Raw genomic sequence first — 20,115 nt, forward strand, 5'->3', positions numbered from 1 at the left:
TCTTTCAATGGAGATGACGACTCCAAGATTGACCTTTCCCAGAAGCTTGCTGATGTGTGCTTTGAGTCAAAATAAGACACCTTTGAGTCAATTGCAGAGATACAATGAAAAAAAAAAAAAAATTACAGCCTAGCAATTGACAGTGGAGAGAGAAAGAAAACGTGGTTGAATTTGGGCAATGGAGTTATTGCATGTGGTTGAGCATTTGATTATGGAGGAACAGGGCAAAGAGAGACAAAGAGAGTAAAATGGAGGGAATTGAATGAGAATCGAAGAGAGAGAAAGAACAAAGGGAGGGAAGTTTGGTAGCTGGGGCCAACAAACGGCAAATCAGACGGAATAGTAACGGAGGTACTGAAACCTATACTTTTGTCATTTTGGAGGTACTAATTTAAAAAAAAAATTAGATGGGTACTAAAGTTCAATTACCCCCAATTTTGAGGTACTAAAATTCAATTACCCCTTTTTTTTAAAGGTACACAATGTATTTTTTATAGGAAAAATTGCCCGGAATAATCCCACCTTTGGACCGTTCGCTAAAAATAATCCCACCTTTGGATTATTTTTTAATAATCTGGCGTTTAATAACAATCTTTTTTAAATGGTCCCAACTGGTCAATTAACTTGTTATAATAAGTTACTTGACATGTGTCAGCACCTAATTGGTCTGAAAAACTTAAGAAAATTAAAAGAAAAAAAAAGTTAAAATAAAATCAATTAATTAAATTTAAAAACCACCCACCAGCCAAACTACCAACCCTGCCGCGCCGACCACCCCTGCCACCGCACCACCGGCTGTGCCGACCTCCCATGTCCCTCTAATCTGGCCGAGCCGACCTCCCTTGTCCTCCGATGTCGGTCTCTCTGATCACCCCTACCCCCGTTTCTAGACTAGCTGATCTCCCCCATCCCCCGATTCCGGCCTCGCCAACCTCCCACATCCCACAATTCTAGCCGCGCCGACCTCTTTCATCCTCTGATTTCGGCTTCTCTGACCTCCTCTGCCCCCGATTCCGCCAGCATTGAACTCCCCAACTGTTTCTTGAGATTTGGTTTGGTGGTTTTCGAATGGTCTTGGTTTATGGGGAATCGATTTTTCGAAGGTGGTTTGAGGTTGGGTTGGCTGGGGTGGGATTTTGGTCGTTGCGGTAGGTGGTGTTGGTTTCAGGTTTGTCTGAGATGGTAGTTCCAGGTTTTGGGTTTGGGTTTGGGTTTGGGTGGTGGTGGTGGCTGAAGTGGCGTGGCTAAGGTAGTTGGTGGTGGTGTTTTTTTTTTCCTTTTAATTAATTTTTCTCTTTTTATTTTTTATTTTTAACTAATCAAGTGACGACAAGTGTAAATTAAACTCTTAAAAAAACCTACTCAACCGGTTACAAGTCACCTGAGACCATTTAAAGAAGATTGTTATTAAAGGTCGGGTTATTAAAAAATCATCCAAAGGTGGGATTGTTTTTAGCGGACGACTCAAAGGTGGATTATTCCGGGCAATTTTTCCTTTTTTAAAACCTTATGAACATAATTTTGTCTAGAGCTACCCTAAAGATAAGATCATTTGTGAACAACTACTCATTTTTTTTTATTTGTTTAGAACTATCCAGAAGTTACAACACGTTAACGTTTGGATATGACTACCCATTAAAGTTTTCCGTCCAATTAAGACGTTATTGGACCCACTTTTTCACTTTTTCCACCTAATTAACTCCCTAATTACCTTTACTTTTTCACTTTTCCCACTTAAGTTAAGTAGGAAGGAGAGAGAAGGAAATTAGAGGAGTTAATTAAGTGGAAAAATTGAAAAAAGTGGGCTCTATTAACGTTATTTTGGACAAAAAAATGTTAATGGATATTTCTATCAAAACTAAAAAAAAAAAATAATAAAAAAAATAAAAAAGTAATTGTTATCTTTAAGGTAATTCTAAACAAAATTATGTCCGAGAGGTTTTAAAAAATTCATTCAAGTAAATCTAAACAAAATTTTCCGGACATAAAACAATTACCCGAAAAAAACAAAACAAAAAAAAATAAAAAAAATAAAAAAAAAAATGTTCTCGTCTCTAATGTAAATTCGCCAACAAAGTTGTTAAAAGTAGCATAATATTGCATACTGTCTATAATGAAAGAAAACTATCGCAAGGTTCACCAGGTCTCTCTTTCTTTCCAACCCTCCCCTCATATATTTTCCCTAATAATCGAAAATTCTCAAATCGCCATATACCAGAAACGATTAAAGCTTCGATTTAGCAGATTTAACTTTGAATTCACGCCAATTTATTCTCCAACAAGAAATACCGGGTGCAAAACCCTTCAATTGCTTCAACCATCTATGAATCTGCTGTAGAATTGGAATCAACTTGAATATTTGCATCCAATCGCTCAATTTATAATCATCGGTTTGCTGAAATGAGGCCAATTAGGCTTCCTGAACCTCCCACTAGTCCCAGGGGCATGCCAGAGATCTTCGAAGGAGGTGTTTTTGGTGTAATTCGACGTGCCGTCATTATCGGCAACGGATTCCCAGGTGCAGAAAACCAGTGTGTTGGCTTGGTTCGTGCTCTTGGGCTCTCCGACAAACACCTCTTCTATGTAAGTTTATTATATCTGGTGGAAATTTATGGGATCAGTTTCTTTTATTTAACTGGCGACTTTTGTTATTATTGTTATTATTGGTCTTTGTGAATCATCAATCACAGCTTTTCTTAATTTCCATTTCCATCATTTAGTATCTAATTATGCTTGATTGAAGGGTTTGAGGCATGGAGTCATCTATTAGTCTACTCATTCTCTTGTAGTTTGTAACTAAGGCTAGGCTTTCCATCATCACCAACTGAAATATAAATGCTAGAGACCTATCAGTGAGCTGATGCATGAGTGTGTGAGAAGGAAAAAGACGATGCCAAATAATTATTCTTGTATTTTGAGGATACCTGTATATCTAATATGTCTTGGACCTCTTAGTCATCTGATGCTCTGTATGTGTGCCAATCATTGCTGGTTTAAATGACAAATACATGAACTAATACTATTACACTAGTTCACGTACAATGATCTCACAAGGACTAGTGATTACATTTCCTTTTCATACCTAAACGAACCTTGGCTACCTTGGAGACTTGGAATTATTCTTCCTTTCCCTCCCTTTTATTGGCAATACGATGATGGTTGGCTTTCTTGTTATGGTTCTTTTGTTATTCAGGGGAGTTGTGCTTCTTCTTGGCTTGTTACATGTAGATATGTAGGATTACTTATACTCGCTGCCTTTAGACTCTGCCATGGACTAATATCTGCATCTTTGGCTACCGTAGAACCTCCAAATGTGAACTAATGACTTCAGGACCCATGTTTAATTCAAAATGGTTAAAGCTCTGGGTTCGCTGCTCAATGCTCATTTAAATTACTTTTTTTGGGACCTCCTATAACATATTCGTTTTTGGGTTGAAGGCATGAACCTGTTAAAGCCATTGAACGAGGGTGATAAATTTGTTTTCCTTTCTTTGTTTGAGATTGTTAATATCACCCTAGAATAGGGGTGAAAGTTCGGTATTCGGTTTGGATTACACCCCAAACCGAATCCAAACCGAATTATTTCGGTTTCGGATTTTTGAAACCGAATCCAAACCGAATTTGGATTCAATCCAATCCAATCCAAACCGAAATAATTCGGTTTTGAGAATTAAATCCAATCCAAACCGAAATAATTCGGTTTTGAGAATTAAATCCAATCCAAACCGAATTTTTATGGGCTGCTGTATTAGGCCTTAAAATCTGGGCTTTTTATTGGGCATATAATTTTGGGCCTTTTAAGGCCTAAATTTTGTACCTGTTCCTGAACAAAATTAAAGCATAAATTTTAACATACAACTTTCACAAGTCACAACCATATGCCATACTGCCATAGTAACTAAATTGTCCAGCCATACTGCCATAGACCATAGTAATTAAATACACTTACACATTGTCCACATTGAGACATAAGAACTTAACAAGTCTTAAAACTATCAAAACAGTCCACATGATGAATTGATAATAAAACAGACAAACAGTCCACAAATGAACTAGTTCAACCAACAGGGCAGCTTCATTCTTAGGCTCTTGGCAGAAACTTCAAGTCTTCAATCAATAGGGCAGCTTCATTCTTGGCAGCTAACTCTCAATCAAGCTCAACCAAGTCCGGGTTTTGACCACCAATTGTCATATTCCTCAAGTCTAATAACATTAAAAAAAAATAAACAAGTTACATAATATATATGAAATAATGAAAAAAAATAACATGATAATTGTTGTTTTATGTTACCTTCTTCAAGATCTTCAACTTCTTGTAAACACTCTTCTATATTAGGAAAGGGAGAAGAACGTAGCCAATTTTGAGCACAAACAAGTCCTTCAACGACCCTTGGAGTTAAGGAGCTCCTAAATGGGTCTAGAACCCTACCACCAGTGCTGAATGCACTCTCAGAGGCTACTGTTGAGATAGAGACAGCAAGTATATCACGGGCCATTCTTCCAATTGTTGGAAACCTAGCACTATTAAACTTCCACCACCCCAAAATATCAAAATTTTCACATTCCTCCTCCGTTTCCTCTTCTAAATATTTGTCTAACTCAATTTTTGCTTCTCCATCTTTCTCACACTTATGTTTCTTATACTTACTTTTCAATACCTGAAGCTTCTTTTGTTTGGGAGAAAATTGGGAACTGTCCATACTTGAGGACACTTCCTCCCTAATCACATCACCAGAAGAACCACGATACTCCTCATACAATGCATTCAAAGACTCTTTCAAATTATTCACCAAAACAAATGCATGCTTAGAATCATAAATTTCAATTAACATCCACTCAACATAATCTAACTTATAACGAGGATCAAGCACAACAGCAATAAAAATCAGCATGTTTATTTTCTCCGGATCACCCCAATATTTGTCATATTTCTCCTTCATTTTAGTAGCCATAAGACACATCTCCACATCATCATTTGTCATCAAATCTTTCAAAAGGACAGCAACACTCACCAATTCATGGAAAAATAAATTGGAAGTCACATGCAAAGACCCAGAGACACGCAACGTAAGATCATAAAAGACTTGTAAAAATTCAGAAAACCTTCTGACTGTTTCCCAATCCTCAGAAGTAGGGCAGCCCTTCCCCTCCCTCTCATTTAACTCAATCACATAATGAGGGTCCTCCTCAGAGTACCTCTCAAAAGCATACTCAAACACCAAAGCAGCATCCAACATTAAAAAGGTGGAATTCCACCTAGTAGGCACATCAAGGCACAACAACTTTTTAGAGTTGATTTTTTCTTCCACAACACATTTTTTAAACCTTACCAACCTAGAAGGGGATTGTTTGATGAATCTTACAGCTTGTCTCACACGAGTAATAGACTCATTAACAATTTTCAAGCCATCAGACACAACCAAATTCACAATATGAGCAACACAACGCATATGAAGGAACCGACCCTTAAGAACCCCAGCTTTCCAACCATTTATTTTCCTTCTCATATATCCTATTGCGGTATCATTTGAGCTAGCATTATCAACAGTTATGCAAAATACTTTCTCAAGTTCCCAATCAAGCAAACATTTCTCAATTTCTTTCCCAATTTCCTCCCCCTTATGACTTGATATAGGACAAAAATTCAGAATACGTTTTTGCAAATTCCAGTCATTATCAACAAAGTGAACAGTCAAGCACATGTAATTAATTTGCTGAATAGATGTCCATGTATCGGTTGTTAATGAAACCCTTGAGTTACAATTTTTTAATACCAATTTCAGCTTTCTTTTTTGAGTTAAAAAAGTTTCATAACAATCTTTAGCCACAGTAATTCTGGAAGGGACATGAAATCTAGGCTCCATTACATTACAAAATTTTTTAAAGCCTACTCCCTCAACAAACTTAAAAGGCAATTCATCAACTATAACCATCTCAGATAAAGCTTTTCTAATTACAGTTGGATCATATTTCACATAAGACAATCCACTAGTACAACCACTTTCAATTTTATTGCTTTTGAAAGACAACAAACTTTGTTTTGATTCTTTAGGAGTATTATAGGGGTACTTACGACATCTATTTATATGAGCCCACAATGGACTAGTGCCATTTCTCTTTGTACCACACTTGTATCTCATACCACAGTACTTGCAACGTGCTTCCATTCCAGTGTGTGTTTCTTCCTTGATAAAGTGCTCCCAAACCTCGGAACGATCCTTCATTCTCTTCCTCTTGGGTTTGGATTTTTCATTGTCAGATTCATGCTCCTCAATAGGGACATTCCCTTCAACATTATCCATATTTGTGGACATTCTGATAATCTGATTTAAAACAGAAAAAAGAACTCACTCAATAACCAACAATTTTTATGCAAATCTATGAAAAACAATCAATCTATCACCAGTTCGAGCATAATACAATTCGAGCATAATACAATTTCGAGCATAATACAATTCGAGCATAATAACTATTCAAAGAAAACAATCTATCACCAGTTCGAAAATAACAAAGAAAACATGCAATTCGAGCATAATACTATAATAGAACAACATATATTCTGAACTCTGAAGGAATATCATCAATTCGAGCATAATACAATTCGAGCATAATAACTATTCAAAGAAAACAATCTATCACCAGTTCGAAAATGACAAAGAAAACATGCAATTCGAGCATAATACTATAATAGAACAACATATATTCTGAACTCTGAAGGAATATCATCAATTCGAGCATAATACAATTCGAGCATAATAACTATTCAAAGAAAACAATCTATCACCAGTTCGAAAATAACAAAGAAAACATGCAATTCGAGCAGGAAAAGAGAAGTGCAAGTGAAATCTGAAATTCAAAAATAACAAACATGCAATTCGAGCAGGAAAAGAGAAGTGCAAGTGAAATCTGAAATTCAAAATAACAAAGAAAACATGCAATTCGAGCAGGAAAAGAGAAGTGAAATATGAAATATTGAAATTAAAGCATACCGGAACACTCGAACAGGTGGTCAGCGGCGGCCGGCGTTGGAACACTCGAACGGAACACAGGTGGTGAGAGGGAGAGATGAGGGAAAATCTAGGGTTTTAGTGAGGGAAAGAGATCAGAAACGAAAGAGAAGTGAAATATGAAATATTGAAATTAAAGCATACCGCCATACCGGAACACTCGAACAGGTGGTCAGCGGCGGCCGGCGTTGGAACACTCGAACGGAACACAGCCACAGGTGGTAAGTAGGAAAGCAGGAAGTAGTGAGGTGGTGGATTGGTGGTGGTGGACGAACGGAGTGACTGAGTGAGGTGGTGAGAGGGAGAGATGAGGGAAAATCTAGGGTTTTACTTTTAGTGAGGGAAACGGCTGAGATTCTGAGAAATGGGCTTATAAATTTAGGGTTTGAGTATATATACGTAGGAAAATGGGCTGAGAAATGGGGCTTATTTCGGTTCGGTGTTCGGTTTTCGGTTTTTAAAATCCCAAAACCGAATCCAAACCGATATAATTCGGTTTTCATTTTCTCAAACCGATCCAAACCGAAAACCGAACAAAACCGAACCGAATTGCTTATTCGGTTCGGTTTGGTTCGGTTTTCGGTTTTTATCCAAACTACTTTCACCCCTACCCTAGAAATGTTCACGCACAAAGATGGATTCTTTTTGTTCACGAAGGTTGTTTTTCTAGTTATAGATGAGATACACATGGGGGACCAAATTAACACCCATGATATCCTAGGTTATAGAGTGCTGCCTTGCTGGCATATCTACACTGCATCAAATCATAACGTGCTTAAATTTGTTTACTATAATGGACTATGTCATGAAGTGCCTGAACCTTTCAACTCCCCTATGATCTTAATTGTTGTAAAAGGGCAACAAGGGTTGAAACTTACAGTCTACTACAGTTGCGAGTACTTCATCATTTTATTTAGATTTGAACTTTTTAACCGTGGGATTTTGAAGGGCCACATTCTATTCACAATCCTATCTCTATGTAATATATATCCCTCCATGATCTCAATTATTGTATAAGGCCAACAAGGGATGATGATTTCCAATCTATTCCAGTTGTGAGAACTTGATCATTATTTTAAGATCTGAGCTTTTGATTGCAGGATTTTGAAAGGCCACATTCTATATATGTTTTCTTTCTTATATCACAATAATAAGATTTTGTAGGAAATAACAGTGACTTCTCTATTGATCTCCTCACATGGCTGGAAAATTAGTTGGGGATTAAAAGAAATAAAACTGATGGTTGCCGAAGTGATGGAAAATTGGCAAGTCACTTGACTCACTTCTTGTAAAGTGAATTCTTGCTATCTTCTTTGAAGTAGCTCAACTGAAGTGTTGTACTCTGCCATTATTGCTTGGAAAGTTGGAATGCAGTTTCATAATGCACAATCACTGGTTTGGCAGGTTCATTATATAGCATTTCTAGAACTAGGATCAATATCCTGTTCTCATGATATCATTCTCTATAATTTGCTAGCAGTTTCAGCTATTTATGAGTATGCTAATGCTATAGTGATCCATTTTTATGTTTTAAACTACTTCCTTTGTTCTTTTTTACTTGACCCGCTCACTTTTACATTATTAACCATCCCTCCTTTGACCGTCGTTTGTGAATTATATGTAAGGGAAAACATATCATGTGGGATCTTATTAAAATCATCTCAATAAGTACTATCAAAATATATAACTTTTATAATTTTTACTTGTAGAGGATTAAATTTATTGACGGTTAAAATTGTGCATCGGCAAGCGTAATAAAGGAAACAGGTTAGTTAAAAGGAATGGAGGAAGTATTAGTTTTCTTGACAATCTTTTGTGATAAACATAATTTTCGGATATTGATGTTATCAAAGGCAACATGTTGGACTTGGGTTGTATCTTGCTGGATCCAAATTCGACCCGGTCAATACTAAAACACTCGAACCCTTGATTCCACTCCGACTTTGTCTTCTTATGCTTGAATCCAAGTTTGTTAGGGGGTTAAACTCTTATCTCCTCCAAACATGACTAGATTCTTGTTCCTCTCTTGATATAAATCTATATATCACGTGAATTTCCAAAAGAATGTAGAAAGGAAAATAACTGAATCTAAATATCTCTTGGATATTCAAATAAAATGCATACTAAACTTTTAAAGTCATAAACTTGTCTACTACCTTCATTTATGAAAGCTCTTAACACTTTATAGTTGTCATTTTTCTATAAGTTCTTAAGCTCTCAACACTCTCACTTTATTCCATTCTGGCAAAACTATTTTACTACATTACCCCTCTTACCTCACAATATTTACACCTCCCACCCATTTTCTCTTCCTTAGAACACCTTTTCCTTACACACATCCCTCCCTTACTTTGTCCGCATTTTTCCTTACCTCACATTTACTAATTTTTGTGTAAGTAGTAAATGTTGAGAACTTTTGGAAACAGAGATAATACATGTTTTACATAAATAAGGTCAGTAAAGAAAGAAAAGAAACCCAGGTTGCTTTGTTCAGGACTCCAGGACCTTTAGACGTCAGGTCCATCGGTGCTTACTAATTTGGGTGCATCAATGTGTTTTGATATATATTGAAGGAAATGGCTCAAGTCATTGGGTTTTATGTTGCTTGGTATGTTGACCCTATGCATCATCCACCCAGCATTCACTTCACCAATTATGGAGGGATATGAAACTTTGGGTTCTGACAACATTTATATACTAGAGAGGGGTGAGGAATGGTTAGATTGTAAAGTTTAAACATAAAGGCAATTCTACAGAGAAGAAAACATATGGTAGTTACTGGAACTAATTAGTTTTTGGATTAGACTTGGAGGTTGGTTGGGCTTTTCAGTTTTCTTAGGGCCAAATCCGGCCTTCCTTCTAATCATATTTAGATTTGCTTATCTAGGATCTGATCAAATCTTCTGATCAGGTCAGACTTTAATCGGATTTGGAGTAAATTGCCATCACATGCAGATTAAATTGAACATATGCTGCAGTCTACAGCTGTTGTATTATCATGTTTGCGTAGAATGGTGAAATTAACTCTATGTTCTTTATTATGCAGCGTGTTACAAGGCCCAGAGGAGGAATCAACGAGTGGCTTCATTGGCTTCCTGTTTCGCTCCATAAGAAATTGGATTACATCATTAGACAAATGTGTGTTTATTCACATGTTTGGTTTCTGTCAAGAGAGAAGAAATCTATTTCCCTTTCTTCAAATACCTTTAGCAGTGTTGGCTTATCATCTGTTTTGGAAGCTGATGTGAAGCAGATAGTGAGCATGGCCCATAAAACTTTTGAAAAGTATACTCTTGTTCCTCTTAATCATACTCCTATTTTTGTAAGTGCAACAATTGACTTGCACATAGTTTTAAGCATTTTATTTGACTTTGTTAGAACTTTGAATAATATCTAAGTGGGGTTTGTTGGGGAATTAAAAATTATAAAAAGGAGATAGTGAGTGAATAATTTATTTAAAAGTAAATAATGTGAGAGAAAGAGTAATAAATAAAAATGTAAAAGTGTGAGTGAAGAGAGATATATTTAAAAAAAGTATAGAGGATTTCTATTTTTGGAATTGTTTCACTTAACAAAAAAAAGCTGTTTATGGAAATTTTTGCTCTTTTAAAAAATAAAAATATGGAGGAAGTATTGAGTAAACTATTGTTGTTTTTAGTGCTTACCTGCATGGCTGTGAACATTAAGTAGAGCTTGAAGGAAATGATGTCTGTGAAGCATAATCATAATTTGGATTTGGTGTGCCTTCAACAACTTTTTTACTGTATTGTCTTGGTCCAAGCTAGATAAGAGATGCGTGATTGAACCAATGAAAACCAGCTGCTGAAATTACAGTTTATTGCCCACTTTACAATCAAATGGCTTAAAAATTTGTCCCACAACCCATATGACAGAGGGATTTGGTGGGGGAGGGGGGGGGGGTGGGGATGAAAGAGTTTAGGAGATACAGGGAAAAATCTCAAGATTTCTTGCAGGACTGGATACAGAAACTGTAAATAATTAACGTGTAGGCCTAACTTTCCTAGCTAGGTCATTTTCAGACAGAAAGGAAATGCTGAAGTTCATGGAACTGTAGTCACTGATATCAAAAGAGTAAATTTTTTTTCTTCTATGGGAAGGCAATGGAAAATGCAGCTTACTTGATCTTTTTGTATATGCTGGGTAGCATTTTGGACTAGTGATCTATATCAAACAGCGTGTCTTCTTATGTGCTTCTGACTACATCTTTTTGTATTGCTGATCTTTGTTAACATAGACATCATCTCCAATTCTTGCTATGCTGGCCTTTTCTTTTTAATGGTAGTACATTTTCGAAGGCATCTTTGTGTTTAGAACTATTGCTCACTTAGTAGCATTAGAAATTGTTGAATTGCTATATTTTTCCATGCCTAATGTGGAATATATTTTTTTGCAGGGATGGCCCTTTATTGGTGATTGCGTCTGGAAGGGACACAATATCTGTTTCTAGCTCCGTCAGACAGCTGGCATCTGATTATGTGTTTGTTGTACAGGTTTGTTGTTGGTGTTTCCTCTCTGCCTTCCAACTTAGTGACTTTCTTGTGAATTTTGGTCTGTTTTCTTCAACATAAATAAATTAAGATGATCAATGGGGAAAATTAATTTGCATACTTTGGGATCGGGATTTTGTACATCTCATGTAATTGCTTTATATTGTATGGACTTATAATGACTAGTATATAGAATTAATGACTTAAATGACCTGTAAGCATGCTTGCATGGTGCTACCTCCTTTTCTGAAAGTTGTTAATACTTTGTTTGCACATAAAGTAAGGCAATTGGAGAATGGAGATAGTGTTGATGTGGTGAGTGGGTGTAAGAAAAAGGTACGTGGATGAAGTAAGATTGAGAGAGAATGAAAAAGGTAGTTGAATTTAATAAATGGATAAAGTAAGAGAGAGTGAACAAAAAGGTGTAAATATTGTGGGGTAAGAGGGTTAACTTAGTTAAAGGGGTTTGCCAATTCTAAAACGATGAAAACGGAAACGGTTAAAAACTTTCAAATATTGAGGTAAATCATTTGACTTTTGTAGATTTCCCTCTTTGAATATTCAAACTACTGTTTGATACATTTTCTATCTAATGGCTGATGAATTTGCTAGTTTGCTTTGGAAACAATGATCATGTCACACTTGATTTTTTCCTTAAATAACTAAATAAGTGTTCTAATAAGGCATGGACATCATACTTCTCTTTGGGACTGCAGATTCAACATCCAAGAACACGTTTAGATAGATTTGACATGGTTATTACACCTCGCCATGATTACTATCCCTTAACTCCTGAAGCACAAGAGCAGATCCCTCAGTTTCTCCGACCATGGATTACTCCACGTGAACCACCTGGTAGGAATGTGGTATGTTCCTAGGCTGGATTTCCCTGGTGTTCTCCGTTAATTTGCTTTTTCTTGATATTTTGAATACGCAAACCTTTTGGTGATTCATATTTATTGATCTTTGAATCTTGAGTTCAGGTCCTCACTGTTGGTGGTTTGCATCAAATTGATTCTGCTGCCCTACGAAGTGCAGCGAAAACATGGCATGATGAGTTTGCTTCTCTGTCTAGGCCATTGCTTGTTGTCAATATTGGGGGCCCCACAAGTAAATTACTCATCATTCTCTTTGTAGCCTTTTTTGCTCTCTAATGTCTGTTCTCTCCATCCCATTTACTTTTCTCTGAAAAGCTTAATAAGATTCATTTAAGTTGAGACTCACAAACAAGCTCTATTATATTCAAAATAGTTGCAGATAAGAATAAGTTTTAGATCTGTTGAAGAGAACGGGTTATCAGTCATATTGCTGATTATAGGAAACTTCCTTAGTCAAATATGGTAAGTATGATAGCAAAGGAAAATGGAGGCAATAATTCAAGTGAGCAGTGGTTAGAGGTTGTCCATTAAAGAAAATTAGTTTGGTACTTTGGTAGGAGTGCATTGAAGTACAAAATTATTATTGCCTAAGCTCTTTATTGTAGCTTAAGTCTTGGATGCTTGTGCTCTATTCTCCTTTATTCAACCTGTAAGACTGACTCAGCTTCCAAACTTCTTGACTCATTGTTTCATGTTGATCTGATGGCACCTGGCAAAAAGATCCAACTCATGTATGTCAATTCAAATATTTGACTACTTTTCTGGACAGAAAATTGCTGTTTTGTGGTACTTTTCTGGACAGAAAATTGCTGTTTTGTGGGAAAAACTTCAGATGTAGGGATCTTTTTCTTTCGAAAATTCTAAATCTTTGGACTTGATTGGTAGCTTACATATGTTTTCCATATAATTGCAAAGAATGCAAACTGAACAGGGGCTTCGTTTTGGTGTATTGCCAGTCACCACTAGTAGTTGGCTGCCATTGCCCCTGCCAATTTAAGGCTGCTGGATGAACCGGAATTTCATCCTGCCATCTCATCATTGGCTCATGGGTGTTTGCCATGATATTAATGTTGCATGGAAATATCAAATGTGCTGTAATGTCTTTATTTCTGGTATTAATCTTGAGTTCATACAAATCATACTAGTTGGAGTTGTGCTGACTACTTAATACATGAAACAAATTTCGAGAAATATAGAAACCCCTGGACCACACAATTCTATACTCACAGATTCTTCAAGGACAAAAAGCATTCCAGAGCCAGACCTTATTTCCATTTGTTTCGTTTATTATTTTGTGTATATTTTTTTATATAACTTGCCTTTAACGGATGCCTGTTTTAAAATGTTGTCTTATTCCTAATGCTGAAATCTTTAGTTATTAGTTATTGAGTAATGACCTATTTTGGTTGAGTTCTAAACTCCTAATTTCCATCTTTTTACGAGTTGTGTCATTTATAAAGAGGCCCATATCTTGGAAATTTTCGTTGCAAGTATGAGATCTTCAAATCTTAAACCATTAGGAGTTTCATTTCCATGTTTGATTAATGTAACTTGGATTTGAATTTGAATTCCAAGTATGCTAATTTTAATTATTTATTTTTTAAATCGAAAATGTATGGCTAAGTCCCTGTATCCTATACCAAGTTATCTCCCCTTAGTTTTCATACCAATTATAAGACTATTTGATTTCACCCTTTTGGGTTTTGTTAAACCCGTACTGTGGCCATCTTACACCTTTCCCTTGTTTTTATTTAGAAAAAAAAAAAAAGAATAATTATAGTGAGGTTTTTGGTGTTTTATTGGGAGGAGGCAAAAGTGTGGGCCAGAGACGGCCCTAGATGAACATATAGCTTTAACAATCAAGTACACATTTTAGTTACAAGATAACTTAAAACGGTTACATTGCGTACAAAATAACAAGTAGGAGCAGAGGTAGTATTTACTATACATATCTATGTAAATAGCTGATACATGCAGCTAATACACCACTAAAAAAAGGGCCTTTCAGTTTTGTGAAGCAAAAAAAGAACTATATGTTCATATTATGATTTTATGCTAAAAAATTTTGAACTGTATGAACTATATGTTCTTTATTTATAACCTATTTGGTTATTCAGGACCATGATATAATCGTATTTGGGGGAGGAGAGTTCATTTTGGTTGGGTTCATTTATATTCAAAAACTGGTGCTTATTTTTTCTTTTGCTCTATGCCTTTTGACTTCTGCTTCATTTGGTAGGTAATGTGTTCTTTGACTTGCAATGTATTCTTATTTTAGGCCATTGTCGATATGGTGCTGATCTTGCGAGACAACTGATAGTATACTTACAGAATATTCTTTTGAGCTGTGGTACCATAAGAATATCTTTTTCAAGAAGGACCCCAGAGAAGGTATGTCTGTTCACTCTCTCATTCAAAACTCTTTTGTGCTACTTCATTTTTAAATTTCTCACAATATATGGTGTCTCGTAAAGGTTTCCAAGATCATATTGAAAGAATTTGGAGATCATCCTAAAGTTTACATATGGGATGGTGAAGGTAATCTATTCATCCTCATCTCAAGGTGGTGATTATAACAGTGTGTTTGGACTTTGGAAATCATTATACTGTGGAAATATGTGGACAAGTAAATATATACTCCGTAGAAGTTTCAAACTTTCAAATATTTATTAAAGCGATCGTGCAATGTCTCCTCTCCTACATTGTTTATTATTTCTCTCCACTCACATCTTATATACTACGTATTTTGAATAAACTATTAACTCACTGTCATTTTCTCACGACGTTTAATCCTCCAATAAACCCCACTTGTAAATATTTTATCCAAATCATATATGGGTCCTAAAACTCTGCGTGGGCACTTGAAAAAAAAAGAAGGGATAAAAAAAAAAAAAAACAAAGGGATTGAATTGTAATTTGATGTAAAGGCAAGTTTATGGGAAGGAAATCCTTCTGTCTTTTATTTTGGGTACCTTTGTATCTATTCAGCTTTATCCTTATTTCCTCAACTTTTTGAGTTACCATAGATGCTGTGATTATTCAACTTCAGTAACCTAACAAACATAGTTGTTGTGCTCGATTTCATTTTTCCTTTTCACCTGTTTTTCAGAGCCAAATCCACATCTAGGGCATCTAGCTTGGGCCGATGCTTTTGTCATCACTGCAGACTCAATCAGTATGCTGAGTGAGGCTTGCAGCACCGGGTAAGTTTCTTTCTCTCTCTTTTAAAAATTATTTTTTGGCATGCTATCCAATGTTCAGGCTGAGAGAAGAAATTGTGGTTTACAGGAAGCCTGTTTATGTGATTGGATCTGAGCGTTGTAAGTGGAAATTTGCAGACTTCCACAATACTCTCAAGGAGAGAGGCCTTGTTAGGCCCTTTACTGGTTCCGAGGATGTAAGTTTGCTTTAATGCTCAGAGCAATATTTAATACTATATTTTGCCAAATTTCCTTTACTTCTATTGATTATTCATTATTTTGGTAACTTAAAATATTTTTGAGCTATACTTTGCTAATTTTAGATAGGATTTATGACCTAGATGATGAAGTTGCAAATTAATGATATGAAAATAACAAAAGAAAAAAGAGGAAGTGGATAAGATATTAAGAGATTAGTCCAATATTGCTGTACCAATAACAAAAGAAACAAGGGAGATGAAAAAAGAGACATGCAAAACTTCCCCTGTGTCTTATTATATTCTTTTTTGGGATGTTCACAATAGATGCATCACTTTTTTTTCTTAGAAAGGTTTTATGTGAGAAATCAGTTTATTACTACCTTGTCCTCAAAATAAGTGGGACTAATGGCAAATATGTAAATCACTTCACTCTCTTTTCTTCTTATTGGGTTGTGTGCTAGTTCTCTATGATGCATCATTTGAGAAAAATGTGGAAGTACAACACAAGAAATAAAAATTTAAAATAATTGGGATTGTCGACATCTTTTGCACATAATTTCTTTTCCCCTTTCAACATGTTTAATGGTGACAAATGTATTTTCAACTAGCAAAAAACAAAATTTTATTAGAAGATTAACAAAGAAACAAAATTTATTAAAAGATTTGGAATTTTACAATTTTATACTCGTAATTAGTACGAGTTAATATTTTTATCGGATTTTCATAAAATATCCTTGGGTTTTAATTTAATTTACCAAACACCAACATTTTTCAAATTCACCATACACTATTCAATTTTATGAAAATGTCGCAACATGTCATTAATGACTAACGAACGTTAACACTGTTAGTCATTAACGCTAATAATGCTATGTGGCAACATAAAATTGGTTTCTTTTTAAATCATTTAATTTAAAATAATTATTAAATTAATTTTCAAAAACCTCATCTTTCCCTCGAAAAATCCTCCCCTATCTCCACCCCACTAAACCACCACGTACGCCAATACCCTAAAACCAAAATCTAGGATTTCGATTTTGGTGTTTTAGGGTTTCAGGGTGGTGGTTTTCGGCAAATTGGGCGGCGGCGATGTGTGGGAGAGGGTTTGGGCTGACGGCGAAGGGATTTCGGGGTGGTGTTCGGGTTTTCGATTAAGGTGGTAAGGTGGGGAGGGGTTTTTTAGGTTTAAGGCGCTGAGGGAAAGGGAATTCGAGGTGAGCTACGACCAGGAGAGGAAAAGGGAGAAGACTAGGGTCAAGGTTGTCACCGGTGGGAGAGGGGGGTTGGGTGCCGTTTAGTCGGGTTGCGGGCCAGGCATTGACTAGCCGGAGGTGGGGTTCCTGGGGGCAACAGTGGCTGGGTGGTTTTTTTTTGTTTTGTTTTTATTATTTTTTTTTCTGAATTTTTTAAATATTTTTTTTTAAAAGTTAATTAATTAAATAATTATATAAATAAGAACCAATTTCATGTTGCCACATTACACAATTATTGTTAATGATTAACTAATATAACGGAAACTTATGGTTATTTGAAGAATGTGAAAATGTTGGGTGGTATGTGGTAAATTAAGTTAAAATCCAGGGGTATTTGGTGAAAAAACAATATTATTACTTATTTGTTTGTTTTTAAGGTCTTTTGGAAGATGATCTATGAATCACTCTTTATCTACCTCCTATGGTATATATTTGTTTATTTTTATTTTTAAGTTTATTTCTTATATGGAGCTTGCTGATCCTTTAATGGATGAAAGGTTTTAAGTGATTTCAATGGTGGAATAATGAAGGATTGTCTTAGAACTTTAGACGTCAATGAGTTCTAAGTTTGATGTGAACAACCAGTTCGGAGCTTAACAAGAGTTCACATAAAGAAAAATTTCCCGAATTAATAATCAATGAACAAAGATTGTCACCTATTCAGCCAACACAACTTATGGAATCTTAAGGCCTCATAACCCCATAACTATTAATAAAATGAAAATTATATACTACCTCCGTTAACAATTATTTGCAACGAAAGGGACATGCGCGGACTCCTAGGCAAAACTTCTTAAACATGATTATTGAAAGTTATGGATATGTAATTAACTACATCATTTTAATTTAAAAAAAAAACCAATTCCATTTAAAAAGAACATCCCAGAATAACCACCACACGCTACCCAGAACCCACGAACCACCACCCTCGCCACCCACAACTCACCGACCATCACCCACAACTCACCGACAACCACCCACGAACTGACGGAATCCACCCAGAACTGACGAACCACCACCCACGCCACCCACAACTCGACGAAAGTCACCCACAAACCACCGAAATCCACCCAAGAATCACGGAAACCACACAATAACTACGAAAACCACCCTAGAACCACAAGATCTGAATCCCAAAAACTAAACCCATCCACGAAACTACCCCCACGAACCGCCCAAAACCACCACTACTGACACCAACCCACGAATTGAAACAACCATCCGCGAATAACACCCACCCACAAACCACAAAAACAACCCCTGAACCATAAATTACCACCTAATCTACCAAACCCACCCACAAACCATTAACATCCACCACGATCTGAGAAGAAATGACAATACAGAAGAAGATGAAGAGGGAAGAAGATAAGAGATGAAGAGGGAAGAAGATGACAGATGAGAGAAGATGATGATGGTGAACTAAAAGATGAAGATCGAAAAAGATGAGAGATGATGAACATAGAGATGAAGATGGAGGAGAGAGATAGTGGGTAGATGAGATTAATCTGATTTTTTGAGGGGAAAAGTTAGATAATTAAAAGTTAGATTAGAGTTATAATAATTTGTAATTTTGTGTAGTATTATGTGTTAATGATTTTTAAATGAGGGTATTCTGGTCATTTTACCAGAAAAAAGTTACTATATTAGGAAAAAAATAGATTTGTTGCAAATAATAAGTAGCACCCTATTTTGGTAAATGTTGCAAATAACCGTTAACGGAGGTAGTACATCAGTAAAGCCCCTACTTGAAACAATCAAATAATAAGAGTACGGTGTAACCAAGAGGTATCCTAATTATTTAAGTACACAAAGTTTTAAGTGGTCTTGAATCTTGATTTGCTTCATTTTTGGCCAACGTGAATTCTTTACTTGGATTAAGTGAAATGAATTGTGGGTTGGGTAGGGCTATAAAGGTTTTTTTTTTTTTTTTTTTTTTTGTGCTTAAATATTTTTTCTTTTATGTGCAAAAGGGTGGAAAAAAAAAACAGTGAAGGGATTATTCAAGATATATGATTAACCCTGAATTGATGGTTGTTTCTTGGTGATTTAATTATGTTAAAAGATTTTGGGTTGAGACTGCACATAGGATGGATAGTTTAGATAATGGAGGCTAATTTTCTTGGGTTGAGACTGCACATAGGATGGATAGTTTGGATATTGGAGGCTAATTTTCTTATTTGTGGCAGTGACCCATTTAGTCTTTTACCCAAATTACAACTTTTCTTGATATAGATAGTTGTTCTTTATGGCCTTAATAAATTCTGTTCAATCCAAGCAAGGTCTAATAGTAGTAATCTGATTTTGTATCCTTGAAATTCAGTTAACAGAGAGTTGGAGCTATCCTCCACTCAACGACACTGCTGACGCTGCCTGTAAGATACACCAAGCACTTGCTGAACGTGGATGGACTTTGCGAGCATAGAGGAGCTCCTAGGCAGTTGTGGCTCTTTGTTTCAAGTTCAATCTATTCTTCAACAATTTGTCTAATTATTCCAGACATATGGAAGCAGAGGTGATGATTTATTACATATGGAGTATTGGTTTTTGGCATGTTAATATATTCTTTTTTTGTATGGTTAGTGTTTACTGAAGTTAGCGGCTTGTAAAAATACAAGAGGGACACTTTTTTTTAAAAAAAAAAAAAAATTGTATTGAATGCTACACAGTATTGTGATATGAGTATTAATTGTTCTTTTTTCTTTATTTTGTGGTAATTCTACTATTCTAGTGATCGGGTCTGTACGACTTTGCTTGTACTCTTCGTTGCTTCACTTAATTCGTGTTTGTGCAAAGATGGCTGGTAAAACAACTACGGAGTATTAATTGTTTCTTCTTGCTAGTAAACAATCTTAAAATACAATAATGAGTAGTACCTTTTTTTTTTAACACATAATAGACGACATATATTAATTAATTAGAGTTTTACAAGCAAAGCAGCAAACCCCATTCCGTAAAACAAAATTAGGGGCTGACAAATAGCTATTAACATAGGGCCATAAACTAAAGTGAAAATCAATGGACCTAATACTAACACACACTGTGCCCCATCGGAAAGCAACTAAAACA

The 20,115-nt window shown here is 35.7% G+C and overlaps 1 protein-coding gene across 1 annotated transcript; it reads left to right on the forward strand.

Moving 5' to 3' along the window:
- Positions 1-1,803: 1,803 nt before the first annotated feature.
- Positions 1,804-19,752, forward strand: LOC110690764 (mitochondrial fission protein ELM1-like). The gene is made up of 10 exons (XM_021867658.1): positions 1,804-2,583; positions 10,054-10,292; positions 11,422-11,518; positions 12,232-12,381; positions 12,499-12,625; positions 14,672-14,784; positions 14,868-14,931; positions 15,503-15,596; positions 15,682-15,790; positions 19,370-19,752. Exons 1-10 carry the CDS (start codon positions 2,401-2,403, stop codon positions 19,469-19,471), a joined length of 1,278 nt encoding a protein of 425 aa, XP_021723350.1. The 5' UTR covers positions 1,804-2,400; the 3' UTR covers positions 19,472-19,752.
- Positions 19,753-20,115: the final 363 nt, after the last annotated feature.

Source organism: Chenopodium quinoa, unplaced genomic scaffold (assembly GCF_001683475.1).
Source record: "Chenopodium quinoa cultivar QQ74 unplaced genomic scaffold, ASM168347v1, whole genome shotgun sequence".
Classification (NCBI taxonomy): domain Eukaryota; kingdom Viridiplantae; phylum Streptophyta; class Magnoliopsida; order Caryophyllales; family Amaranthaceae; genus Chenopodium; species Chenopodium quinoa.